The 13,520-nt window shown below is 36.1% G+C and overlaps 1 protein-coding gene across 4 annotated transcripts in view; it reads right to left on the minus strand.

Moving 5' to 3' along the window:
- The window catches only part of MICU1 (mitochondrial calcium uptake 1), a 247,095-nt gene that overhangs the window by 65,572 nt on the left and 168,003 nt on the right, over positions 1–13,520 (minus strand). For all 4 annotated transcript variants that reach the window (XM_019444492.2, XM_019444491.2, XM_053888569.1 and 1 more), the window contains one exon: positions 7,158–7,355. In XM_019444492.2, the coding sequence (XP_019300037.1) occupies positions 7,158–7,355 (198 nt within the window). The remainder of the gene's footprint in view (positions 1–7,157; positions 7,356–13,520) is intronic.

Consider the following 13,520-nt stretch of genomic DNA (forward strand, 5'->3'; position numbering starts at 1 on the left):
ATAAGCTTAAAAAAAAACCCTTTTTCCTTCATTCTCCAAAAGATATGAAACAAAAAAGCACTGTTTTATATACTTTTTACAGAATAATTATCAAGGTTGCATTTACAACATCAAGAGAGCTTTGTATCACCATGCACATTCTACCATAGTTAGTATTTTCAGCCTGATTCTACAGCCAGAGAACCTATAATCGACAAATGATAGCAAACTTGAATTACAGGGCATAAATGGAACTGCAAGAAATTAAATCAGAGTTTGGCTTTGGGTTTTACATATCTTTACCCTGTTAAACTAATTCACCCTAACAGCTAACTTGATCTCATCAGAGCAAGATACTGGACCTACTTCATGATGTATGGTAAGAGAGAAATATAATTAGCTTTAAAAAGTGTTCACATCAAGTCATGGGTGACTGACTTCTAAATAATTATTGAGGGCAATTAAATTTTCATTTTATTATTTTTATATATTTCTATTTTTTTAAATTAATGATTATTTCCTAATGCATCCCTTGGTGTCCCAGGCAAAGTAAGACTAGTAGGTTGGATGGATCATGTTACTAATCCAATGTGTTATTTTTATAAAAGAAACAGATGTCTGGATTTAAGAAATAAGCAAAGGGGGGAGCCTGGGTGACTCAGCCAGTTAAGCTGATTTTGGCTCAGGTCATGATCTCATTGTCATGAGATTGAGCCCCACTTCGGGCTCCACACTGGGCGTGGGGTCTGCTTAAGATTCTCCCTCTTCCTCCTTCACCCACTCATGAAGCAAGAAATTAAAGTATTTTGTACGGTTAAAGTAACATCTGAGAAAATAATGCCTGTTATGGCTTTTTTCTCTTCAAAATGTTATAAGGGTAAAGTAGTTTATTCATGCTAAGTACTTTAAATTTTTCAGAAAAAATGAACTAGTAATTTTTTTTTTATTGCAACCCAAATAGGAAAGTTACAATTGTTCTATAGTGGGGATTGTTACCTCAATAGGTTTTTATATTTAACCTTTAAACATATACTTGGCTCCTTAAAGTTATTAATGCCTAAAAGAGACAAGTACTGTTTAATAACCCGTTTAATGATTTCTGGAAAATTCAGGCTTTCACCATCTAAGGATGGAAGAAGAAATATAGATTTATTATTATCCACATTCTGTTTTGTAGTGGCAAAAGTTGAAGAATAAAATTAAAAGAAACCCGATTGAACAGATCTCATTTCATTTCTTAGATTTAATCAAATCAAGAGTCAATTCTCATCTCTGAGTTTACATAAGAGTCAGTTTCCCAGAAGAAAGAAAACAAAACAAAACTGGTATTAGAATGAAAAGAAATCTGCTTTGCCAAGAGTGTTCTAGTTCCAAAAAGTGTTTGATTGAAAGCCTTCTTGCCTTCGGGTCTTCTGCAAATCTTTTGGCCAGGAAAAGAGCTGATGTTTGTCTCTTAATATGGTCCTCTGCATCAGAGCAAGACAGATTTAATTCTCCTTTAGCACTTTAGATGGGTGAGTACAAAGATGTCAGCCTAATGATATAAAGGGTAGGTGATCTGGAATTTCCTTAGGCACTTTTAATCATGTAGCCATAGGTATAATTTTTTTCTTTTAAATTTCTCAATACTTAATACTCTTTTTTTTTGTTTTACTTTTATTGACAAATGGGAATAATTAGCATTGTTCTTTATGTACCCCTTTTATTTTCTTCCTGGCTGAACGGATTTGTTAACTTCAATATTTTTTTTCCCTAAAGACTGGGAATATAAGACTGTCACTGTTATCCTTTGAACCGTATACAATTTGCCTTCAGATAATTGACACTCATGCCTTCTTAAAATGCAATAATCTGATTGGTTATGCAATAAGCATGTGAACCCCAAAACTTTATACAAAAAGATTACAGATTGGAATTCTATTAGATGATGCTTTTTCAGTTTTCTTGTATATTCTGGGGTTGGCCTCTTTCTTCCTGAATAAATTAGTTTTTGCTTTTCTTTGACATAATGACAGCTCCTTTTCCCCCTCCCCCCAAATTAAAATTAATTATACTCTTTCAAAGAGTTCTCTATTACCTTTCATTTTTGACTGACATCCTACTTACTGTAGTCCTCAAGAAATCAATGAATATATTAATTGGAATTAGACTTGGCACCTGTCTCTAAGGAACTCAACTCAATAGTTCCTCATAGCCTTAGATGGAATTTTTTAATAACTTCAAAAAAGATTTTTGGAAAAAACCAACTGTGTATTCTTAAGTCATTCCTTCAAACCCGTGTGTTTTGAGTTTCCAGACAGAGAAATAAGGATAGAGTAAAACAAATCTGATCAGAATTAAGAGCATTAAAACATTTTTAAAAAATCTAGCAAGTTAATAATTGTTATAAAAAGAAACTAAATGGCTAGTTTAGGTAATATAAACACAAAAGAACAGTGTTCTTAGTCATAAGACTCAATTTGAGGGGCCAAAGAACTAGGAAAAAATGGTGCTAAAAAAGGTTGACCATATATTCAAGAAACATGGCCTTTTCCTGTTCCTAAAATTCAGAACATTTAGTTTTTCTTTAGAGTTCCAAATAAGTCAGGCATAGAAACCTCACCTCAGATGAAAACGAGTAATAACCAGATAAAGAACAGATGGTTCAGTCTGAAAGACTGAGTTGGAGTGCTGGCTGTATTATTTAATTGCTCTGTTACTTTTATCTTTTTGAGTTTCAATTTCTACATCTGTAACACGGATATAATACCACTAAACATACTAGGGTCGGCAAGATTTAAAATAAGGCCATGTAGGGGTGCCTGGCTGACAGAGTCCATGGAGCATGCAGCAATTGGTCATGAGTTCAAGCTCAATGTTGGGGGTAGAGACTATTTAATAAATAAAAGTTTAAAAAATAAGATAAAATAAAATAAAATAAAATAAAATAAAATAAAATAAAATAAAATAGGGGCGCCTGAGTGGCTCAGCTCAGTTGGTTAAGCATCTGACTTCAGCTCAGGTCACGATCTCGCAGTAGTGGGTTCGAGCCTTGTGTCGAGCTCTGTGCCGACAGCTCAGAGCCTGGAGCCTGTTTTGGATTCTGCGTATCCCTCTCTCTCAAAAATAAATAAACATTAAAATAAAATAAAATAAAATAAAATAAAATAAAATAAAATAAAATAAAATAAAATAAAATAAAATAAAATAAAATAATATAAAATAAAGGCATGTAATATACATAAACTACATGGCTCATAGCACGCACTCAATGAATGGTTATGGACTTTCCCCTCTTCCCTATTCCCTCTGGAAATTAAACTTGACAGATAAATAGTGTTCTCTTCACTCTCAAAGCTACTGTAGTGAGAAAAAGATAGAAATAACTAAGTGGAACAATAAATCTCCTTGATCTGAAATTTTAAAGTAAATAAGTTAAGTTATGAAATAAAACTAGAAGAGGTAAATAGAATGATGGAATTATAAAAACCCATATGAAAGTTAAGCTACTATTAATCATTTCCATTTTCCTCTTGGCTATGATGATGAGATTATGTTTCATATTCAGTGAAGGGAGAAATTACCCATACTTTGAAAAGTAATATTAAAAGTGTTTCATAAAAACAAAACTTTGCTTCCATTTTCCAGAAGTTTTATCAGAAAAGTATTTCAACACAGGACTTTTCAGTCATTCATTTGAGGTGACCTGTTTAAATGCCTACTATGCGCCAACTGCCATAGCAGTGGCAGAGGATATGCAGAGAAGGTGAAAGAATACTTATTAAAGGTATAGTACAGGTCAGCTGGTATCAGGCACATACCACTGTATCTGTTTGCTGGGGCTGCCTTACCAAAATACCATCAGCTGGGTAAACAAACAATGCAAATTTACTTTCTCACAATTCTGGCGGCTGCAAGTCTAAGATCAAGGTACAGGCAGAACAGGTCTCCTCTGAGACTTCTCTCCTTGGCTTAGAGTTGGCTACCCTCTTGCTGTTTCTTTACGTAGTTGTTCCTCGGTGCATGTGCACCCCTGGTGTCTGCATGTCAATAAATTTCCTCTTCTTACAAAGACACCAGTAGGACTGCATTAGAGTCCACCCTAATGGCCTCATTTTAACTTAATCACCTCTTTAAGGACCCTATTTCCAAATACAGTCACATACTGAGGTACTGGGGATAAGAGCTTCAAAATAAGAATTCTGGCGGAATACAATTCAGCCCATAAGAAACATGATCTCATTTAACCATTGCCCTGTTTGACAAATGAGGGCCTAGGCTCAGAGAGAATCACTCACTCAATAAATGTCACAGAGCCAGAAAGCGGTGGAAACGAAATTTTAATTCAGGTCTCATTATGAGAGCACCAAAGGTATGTTCTTTCTTCTATTCACGCTTTCTCAAAGAATTACAAATCTAACTGGAGGGGCACCTGGGTGGCTCAGTCAGTTGAGTGTCTGACTCTTGATTTTTGTCTCAGCTCATGATCTCACAGTTTGTGGGATCCAGCCCCGCACTGGGCTCTGCACTGACAGTGCAGAGCCTGCTTGGGATTCTCTCTCTCCTTCTCTCTTACCCCTTCTCCCTACTTGCATGCACTCTCTTTCTCTTTCTCTCTCTCAAAACAAATAAACATTGGGAAAAAAAACCCCAAATAGAGGAGGGCACCTGTTGGGATGAGCACTGGGTGTTGTATGGAAACCAACCTGACAATAAATTTCATATTAAAAAAAAAAACCCAAATCTAATTGGAAAGACAAAAAACTGACTTGTGAAACTTTAAATCTGGGAGTTATTGATAAGGAGGCACTTATTCACTGGACTCATACCATTACATGGAAAGAATGGATTCAGGATTACTAAACATTTATAGACTATTTATTACATGTTAGGCTGGGTTCTTTCACAAAAGGGCCTACTGATTCCCTTACATGAGGAATTGCTGATTGGCAAACAGGAAGAGTCTTGATAGTCTTAGACCAAAATGTATAGACGATCCTAAGTCAATATCAAATACAAGAGAGCTTCCACAATAAGTATCTTAGATACAACTGTCTTTTAGATCTCCTTTTGTCTGTATTTGGGTGTAGGCTGTGTGCAGGCATACATGTATGAAATCCCTCATCTGCTTTGTAACATTCTACCTCATTGGTGATCCACATTGATAATCTACCTCACTGGTAATGTTAGTGGGCTTGGTTTCAGCTCTATAACTTCTCAGAGTGAAAGACAAAAGCCCCATGCTCTGTCTCTTGAGACTCTGACCTGTGTGTCCAGGAATGAGTGTCAGGCTAGGTTGTGGTCAGGCTGGCACCTGCTTCGTGCCCTTGATGACCCCAAACTGTTGTTTAAAGTTTGTTGAAAGTACTGTTGCCTGTATTCTCGAACTGCATTTTATGGATCTATACTTTATGTTAAATTGTAATTATATAATTGGTAAGTAATTTACATTCCCAGATTATGTTATAAAATTTCCAAAGAAGACCATTCCAAAGAAAACCATGCATACTGGGGAATAAGGCATATGCCTAGAATCCTAGTACATACCAAAATGTACTAGGTCTGATACACAAAAGTTATCAGACTCCTGAAAGATGATGTGAAAGATGTCCTCTATATACCAGCAGGAAAGAAATGGAGAGAGGCAACCATGGAAAAGTAACTAAAATATATGGGGAGACTAAAGGAAGCTAAGAATTATTTAAACATGATCTGTTTATATGGATTACTCTCAACTGTGACTCCACTTCTCTAGTGATAATCATGCAAACTTTATAAAGGTAAGCTGCCTGTCTTTGTTCAGTTCAGTATATAAACTCTCTTAAGCCTAGCCACTTCTTTGGGTTTTCATTTTCCTATGCGGGTTCCCAGGTGTGTGTTAAAATCTATGTGCTTTTCTCCTGTTAATCTGCTCTATGTCAATTTGATTGTCAGCCCCAGTCAGAGACTCTAGGACGGTAAAGTTTTGCTTCCCCTGCTCTCTCTCTATGTGTGTATACACACACACACACACACACACACACACACACACACACATACACCACTTCCCACTTACTATAGGGGACAAGAACTGTTCTCAAGCAGGCTGAATTGTACAGATCCATTAGGTTTTTGTTTTTATGAGGGAAATTCTTTGAATATCAATTACATCATTTAAAAAAAAAAACAAGTACCAAAGCACATTTCAAGGTTTGATCTGATTTTTAGTATTATCTACACTTCTTTCTTAAAGTATGAACATTCGACAGTGTTCTTATCAATACTGGGAATTCGGTTGTGATTTTTCAAACTGTCTCAATTGAGTTGAGTGGGTAAGAGGTGGGAGTAGCATTATCAGACTCTTAGAGAAAAATGGAAGAGCAGCTGAAGAAGCAATATACATAGTTTAAAAACAAAGCAGTGTTTTTCTCCAATACTTAAATGTGTTTTTAGTCAGAGTAGTTTGATGGTTTCAAATTTCAAATGAATATTAAACATGTTTTTTAAAAAAACAGGTCGAGAAATACCATCTAAGGGAATTTTTTAAAAATCTGAAGAAATGAGGTTTCAGTTTTTCCACAAAAAAGTGCATTAGGAGACACTTAATGAATATTTTGAATTGAATAGACTTAGTAGCCAATTAACTCAAAATACACTTAATTCAATAAGTAAACACACAGAGAAAGGTAATGTCCTTATAGAATTGTTTTTGGGAACTGAATAGCATGATGGTCTAAACCGTGAGTGGAAAAGTAAATCTCCAAACACCGTATGACATTTTTCCAGCTCCGAGCACTTGTATTTTTATTCTGACATTTTGTGTTTCCAGCAGTTTTTACCTTGGTAAACTTTCAAAGAAAGATCTACTTATTATCCCCCCTCCACCTCTGGTGCCTTCTACAAAATAACATAAAACGGGATACGTGGTCAGGGTGAGCACTGCTCTGGCCCCTGAATTTTTCCTTCCTCAAGCTGAGTATCCAAAGACAACTAAGATTTTCAATTTAGAGTGTTTTGGCTTTTGGTCCCAGAACCACCTCACTCCAAGACTTCTTCACAGAACATAGTATTTCTCAACTGTTATCTGGTTCAAACCAATCAGTTCTCACAGCTGGAGACAGAATGAAAGAATGTCTATAGTGCAGGCCTCCCCAGCCCAGAGGATCTAAGTGCATATGTGAGGGACAGTGCCCTGACCCCTGAAGTCCAGGGATACCTACCTCTAGTTTCAGAACATCATGCTGAAGTTTACGCTGAAATTCAAGGAAGTTTTTGATTGTCAGCTTTCCCTTAAGATCAGCTCCAAAGAAGTAGGTTGTGAGGGCTGAACACAAGCCAGACTTGAGGGTGTTGCCGGTAGTAGGACGATCTCTGTGACGCATACCCATACTGGTTTGGGAGCGAATGATGCTCTGAACCTAAAAGAGAAGCAAACCCCCATCCAGAAAAACATTACAAAGTAGAAAAATATATAAAAGTAAGAACAAGATGGGGCACCTGGGTGGTTCAGTTGGCTGAGTATCTGACTCTTGATTTCATCTCAGGGCATGATCCCAGAGTTGTGGGACCAAGCCCTGCTTTGGGCTCCGTGTTGAGCACAGAGCCTGCTTAAGATTTTCTCTCTTAAAGAAAAAAAAAGATCTCTTTCTCTCTACCCACCTCCATCTGCCCCTCTTCCTCGCTTCCATGCACTCTCTAAAATTTAAAAACTTTTTAAAAAAGTAACCAACTATTGATTTGTCTACCCTCTGCTACAATTGTATTTTAATGCTCACAACAATCCTATAAGTCTTATGACTATCCTCTTTTTATAGATGAGGAATTCAAGGCACATAATACTTAACGCTTAATAACTTGTTCAAGGTCAAGTAGCTGGCAAGGAGCAGAACCAGGATTCAAACATACGCCTCACACCTTTATCATTGAGATGCTCTTAAAAACCTCTCTTCAGAAAAGAGTATGCATTTGTTTTTGAGGCTCAAAACCCCTCACACAATACTAAAATAATCATTAACTTCACAGTAATACAGTCCATATCTCAGGAGACTTTTAAAAACTTCACGCTTCTCACTACTGACTCTCCAGTTATGACAAAAGGCAGCACAGCTACGGGCAAATACTGACATCTAAGAGAGAGAACACATTTATTAGAATGATAAATGAAATACAAAGTTGATAGAAAATAATTCCTCGAGAAAAGCTGGAGAATTTTTAATCTTTGAGAAGTTTTAAATGAGCTTTTTGAGAAAGAATAATTTCTGGAACTAGCAACCATGGCTTAACTATATAAATGAGCCTTATGAAGCAAGTCTATGATTGTTATAGTTTTTTTCTTTTCTTTCTTTCTTTCTTTTTTTTTTTTTTTACTTGTTCCTGCATTCTTTTCTACCTCTTCACAAGCTAAAAGAGCAACAATTCAAAATAATTAAAATTGGGATATGTAAACATAAATAATAAAAGTATGTTATATAAATAACCAATACATACAGCTTTGTGGGTGATGGTTTTTATTTTTATTTTATTTTATTTTTTTAATTTTTTTTTTAACGTTTATTTATTTTTGAGACAGAGAGAGACAGAGCATGAACGGGGAGGGTCAGAGAGAGGGAGACACAGAATCCGAAACAGGCTCCAGGCTCCAGGCTCCAAGCTGTCCGCACAGAGCCCAACGCGGGGCTCGAACTCACGGACCACGAGATCATGACCTGAGCTGAAGTCGGCCACTTAACCGACTGAGCCACCCAGGCGCCCCATGGGTGATGGTTTTTAAATGGCCAAATTAGAAAAGCAGAACACTTAAAAACTTAAGAGTTGTAACAACAGATTTGTCTTAGTTAAATGTCTCATTTATTTTATTTATTATGTGTGATCATAAAGAAGGTTTAAGACAATTTAAGTCTGTGGCTCTATAAAGAGTGAAGTAGTATAACTAGACAAGGAGTCAGGAGACACGGGGTCTGATTCTGTTGTTCTGCAGTGAGAAAGAATTTATGCAGGTTATTTAAACTCTTTGGGCCTTAACTTTTCTCACTGGAAAAGTTCACGGTTAGAGTATATTATCCCTAAGTCTCCTTGTAACTCTAGGTTAGTAACATACATGCTATTGATATGATTTCTTCAGGGTTCATGTTTTATCATGGTAATAAGATTAGCTGACAGGGGCGCCTGGGTGGCTCAGCTGGTTGAGCGACCGACTTCAGCTCAGGTCATGATCTCACAGTTTGTGAGTTCGAGCCCCGCGTCAGGCTCTGTGCTGACAGCTCAGAGCCTGGAGCCTGGAGCCTGCTTCGGATTCTGTGTCTCCCCCTCTCTCTGCCACTCCCCTGCGCATGCTCTGTCTCTCTCTCTCTAATAAACGTTAAAAAAAATTAAAAAAAAAAGATTAGCTGACATTTGTTTCTTATACACATGGAGATTTGAAAGACAGGTATACAATGGGTTTTTCTTTTGTTTTTTTTAAATTAAATTAAAATTTTTTTAATTTAATTTTTTATTTTTTAAAATTTACATCCAAATTAGTTAGCATATAGTGCAACAATGATTTCAGGAGTAGATTCCTTAGTGCTCTTTACCCATTTAGCCCATCCCCCTTCCCACAACCCCTCCAGCAACCCTCTGTTTGTTCTCCATTTTTATGAGTCTCTTCTGTTTTGTCCCCCTCCCTATTTTTATATTTTTTTTGTTTCCCTTCCCTTATGTTCATCTGTTTTGTCTCTTAAAGTCCTCAGATGAGTGAAGTCATATGGTATTTGTCTTTCTCTGAATGACTAATTTCACTTAGCATAACACCCTCCAGTTCCATCCACGTAGTTTCATTCTTTTTGATTGCCGAGTAATACTACATTGTGTGTATATATATACCACATCTTCTTAATCCATTCATCCATCAACGGACATTTGGGCTCTTTCCATACTTTGGCTATTGTTGATAGTGCTGCTATAAACATGGGGGTGCATGTGTCCCTTGGAAACAGCACACCTGTATCCCTTGGATAAATACCTAGTAGTGCAATTGCTGGGTCGTAGGGTAGTTCTATTTTTAATTTTTTGAGGAACCTTCATACTGTTTTCCAGAGTGGCTGCACCAGCTTGCATTCCCATACAATGGATTTTTCAATTGTTTAGGTTGAAGATTTTTAGACTTTAAATTGAATCCAAGATAACCAGAACATTTTTAGGGGGCCTGGGTGGCTCCGTTGGTTAAACGTCCGACTCTTGATTCTGGCTTAGGTCAAGATCTCATGGTCAGCCCCACATATGGCTCTGTGCTGGGTGTGGAGCCTGCTTAGGATTCTCTATCTGCTCCTCCCCTGCACACACTCTTTCTCTCAAAAGAAAAGAATACTTTTCATCATTGTCTTGAAGGCAATACACAATTCACTTTATCTGCCTGCTTGTAAGAAATGAAGAATTTTCAGTAGCAGTGAACCAGAATTGAAAATCTGCATCAGGACCTGCCATGATTTACATTTTGCCTGTGGCTATAAATATTGCAGCTTATATCCTTCCTGTGGTGGAAATTGTGTATATCGGCTTCAAAAGTGTGGTGCTGAGAATGTGTGTGTAAGTGACTGGGAAAAAGGAATGTTTTTAGGTAAAATTAACTAGCTGTTGCTATATCATCTTTTCATTAGTGATTAATAATAGCATAGTCTAAATACTATGTTATTATATGTAAACTATTACTAAAAATAGGCATTCTTTAAAAATTTTTTTTAAAAAGTATGTATTACTAGATTTTGTGTGGGGGCATGGTGACAGAATGTTTTGTCAGAATTTCTCAGTTGGGAAATCTTTTCTTAAAATATTTTTATTTAGATAATTTGTTAAGGGCATAACATGAGAATCAATCAAACATCAATTCAACTTGTCATGTGAATGCTTACTATATGTTATATGATGTGGAGAAAATAAAAAAAATTTAAAACATGATCTCTTAAATAAAATTTCATTCTTTTTCTTCTGTCTCATAAAGGAGTTATTACTTCTCATACTTTCCTACTAAAAAAACCCATTTCTGTCATGGCACTGGGTGAATAGAGCCCAAACAGTTATGAGGTTTTTGTTTTTAAGTTTATTTATTTATTTTGAGAGACAGTGTGTGTGTGTGTGTGCACATGCATGAGCAAGGGAGAAGCAGAGAAAGAAAGAGAGAGAGAGAGAGAGAGAGAGAGAGAGAGAGAGAATGAATTCCAAGCAGGCTTTGCACTAACAGTGAGGCTCGATCTCACGAACCAAACTGTGAGATCATTACCTGAGCTGAAATTAAGAGTTAGATGCTTGACCGACTAAGCCACCCAGGTGCCCCATGAAGCTTTTTATTTTAGCTATCTTTTGCTAGGTTAGTTCTGTTTTACGACCTGTTATGAAATGGGTTAGAGAAAGGATCCGTGGTGATACAAAAGTCAGAGAAAACTCACATTTAGTATTTAACAGTTGATCAATGCCTTTTAGTAATATGTATTTATGCATGATCAAAGTGATTTCTGGAAACAGGGCATCTGGGTAGCTCAGTCAGTTGAGCATCTGAATTTGGGGGTCAGGTCATGATCTCATGGTTTGTGGGTTCAAGCCCTGTATCAGGCTCTGTGCTGACAGCTCAGAACCTGGAGCCTGCTTTGGATTCTGTGTCTCCCTCTCTCTGTGCCCCTTCCCTGCTCGTGCCTGCCTGTTCTCTCTCTCTTTCTCTCTCTCAAAAATAAACAAACAAAAAAAATAACAAATGAAAAATTTTTAAAAAATACGTAAAAAAAGTGATTTTTGGAAAAAGATGAATCAAAGAGTAATAATAGCTATTAGTTTGCTTTATGTAACATTAACTTTAAAATATGTGAGGTCTTTTTCCTGGTTCTGTTTAACTTTTTTTTTTTTTTTTTTTTTTTTTTTTTTTACAAGCTTGATGAATACACTGTTAAGAAAACACCTGTTTCCCTGGGAAATCAGAGCAAAGTTTGAATGTTTGGAAGCCTAGAGCACTTTCAACTTAATAAATTATTATATTTCCCAAGAATGTAAAATATATAAAGATGAGCAGAGAAACTTCTAAAGAGAGCCGTTCACTCATGAACTACCTTATAATTTGTGGTTTTTGGTCTAAAAGAGTTTTTACATCAAGATTCCTTGTGATCAATATTATTAGTTGTAACAGTTTAAGAAGGCCAGTTATCAAGGCATCACGTTAGACGAAATTAGCAAATTAGCACTCCCTTCTCGAATGGGATAGTGAAGCGACTGCTCCAAGTCATTTTGCACATCAGCATCAATGCCAGAAATAAGTACCATTTGCTCTAAATTCAAATCTAGAGTTCAGTATCTATAATAAGAGTAGAGAAGTTATGGCAATTTTGCTTCTGAGAGGTGAAGGAAGTCCCCAGTCTGCATCAGAAGGATTGGTCCTCTCAGTTTTTCTGGCTTTAAAATCCACAAGGACAGAATCTGGAGCAACTACACCCATTGGAAAGTGAGGGGGAAATCCTGAAAAGGAAAAAGCCAAAGAAGGGGAGCCTTCTTCCCCAAAGAAGGGTAGTTTATATATATTCTAGTTGAGCTAATCACCTGCTAAAACAAAACTTTCTCCAGATGAATATAGCAAAATCTAAAGTCTACAACATGTCATTCATAATATCTAGACAAAGATCCAAAATTATTTGACATATGAAGAAACTGGGAAATAAGGCTCATCTTCAGGAGAAAAGACAATGGAGACAACCCCAAGATGACCCAGATATTAGAAATTATTGACAAGAATTTTAAAACAGTTAAATAATAGTGTTCAAGTATATAATATATACTTACGAAAAAGGAAAAGATAGGACATTTCAGATGAGAAGGAAAACTATATCAAAAATGAAATGGAAGTTCTAGAACTGAAACATGCAGTACCCGAAATAAAAATTTAGTGGATTAACTTAATAGCAGAATTGTAATGATCAAAGAGTCAGTGAATATGAAGATAAGTCAAGAGAAACTACACAGCTTGAACAGCAAAGAGGAAAAAATATTGGAAGAAAAAATAATAAAGCTTTAGAGATTTGTGAGGCAATATCACAGATGGTCTTAACATTTGTGTTAGTGGAGGGTCAGAGAGGTAAGAAAGAATGCCCCCCGCCAAATTTTTAAGACATAATGGACAGGAACTTCTCAAATTTGATAAAAATCATAAATTTATAGATACAAATAGCTCATCAAATACCAACAAGGACAAATACAAAGGAAACGACACTGAGGAACAATATTATCAAATTTCTAGAAACCAAATATAAAGAGAAAATTTGGAAAGCAGAGAGAGAAAAACAACATATTGCAAATAGGGGAACAATGGTTCAAATAGCCAGACTTTTCATCAGAAGGAATCAGTAGTTAAACAACTGAGAATTTTACATCTACATCAAGAGGTGTATATCTAGAATTTCCTTCCCAAAATAATGATGATATAAATTAATTCATCACCAACAAATGTGCACTACAAGAAATGCTAAAGAAAGTTTTTCCAATTGAATGGAAATAATACCATATAGAAACTAGGATCTTTAGGAAGGAATGAAGGGCATCAGAAATGATAAATATGTTAGTAAATATAATAA

Source organism: Panthera pardus, unplaced genomic scaffold (genome assembly GCF_024362965.1).
Source record: "Panthera pardus isolate Hobbes unplaced genomic scaffold, ASM2436296v1 HiC_scaffold_22, whole genome shotgun sequence".
Taxonomy (NCBI): Eukaryota; Metazoa; Chordata; class Mammalia; order Carnivora; family Felidae; genus Panthera; species Panthera pardus.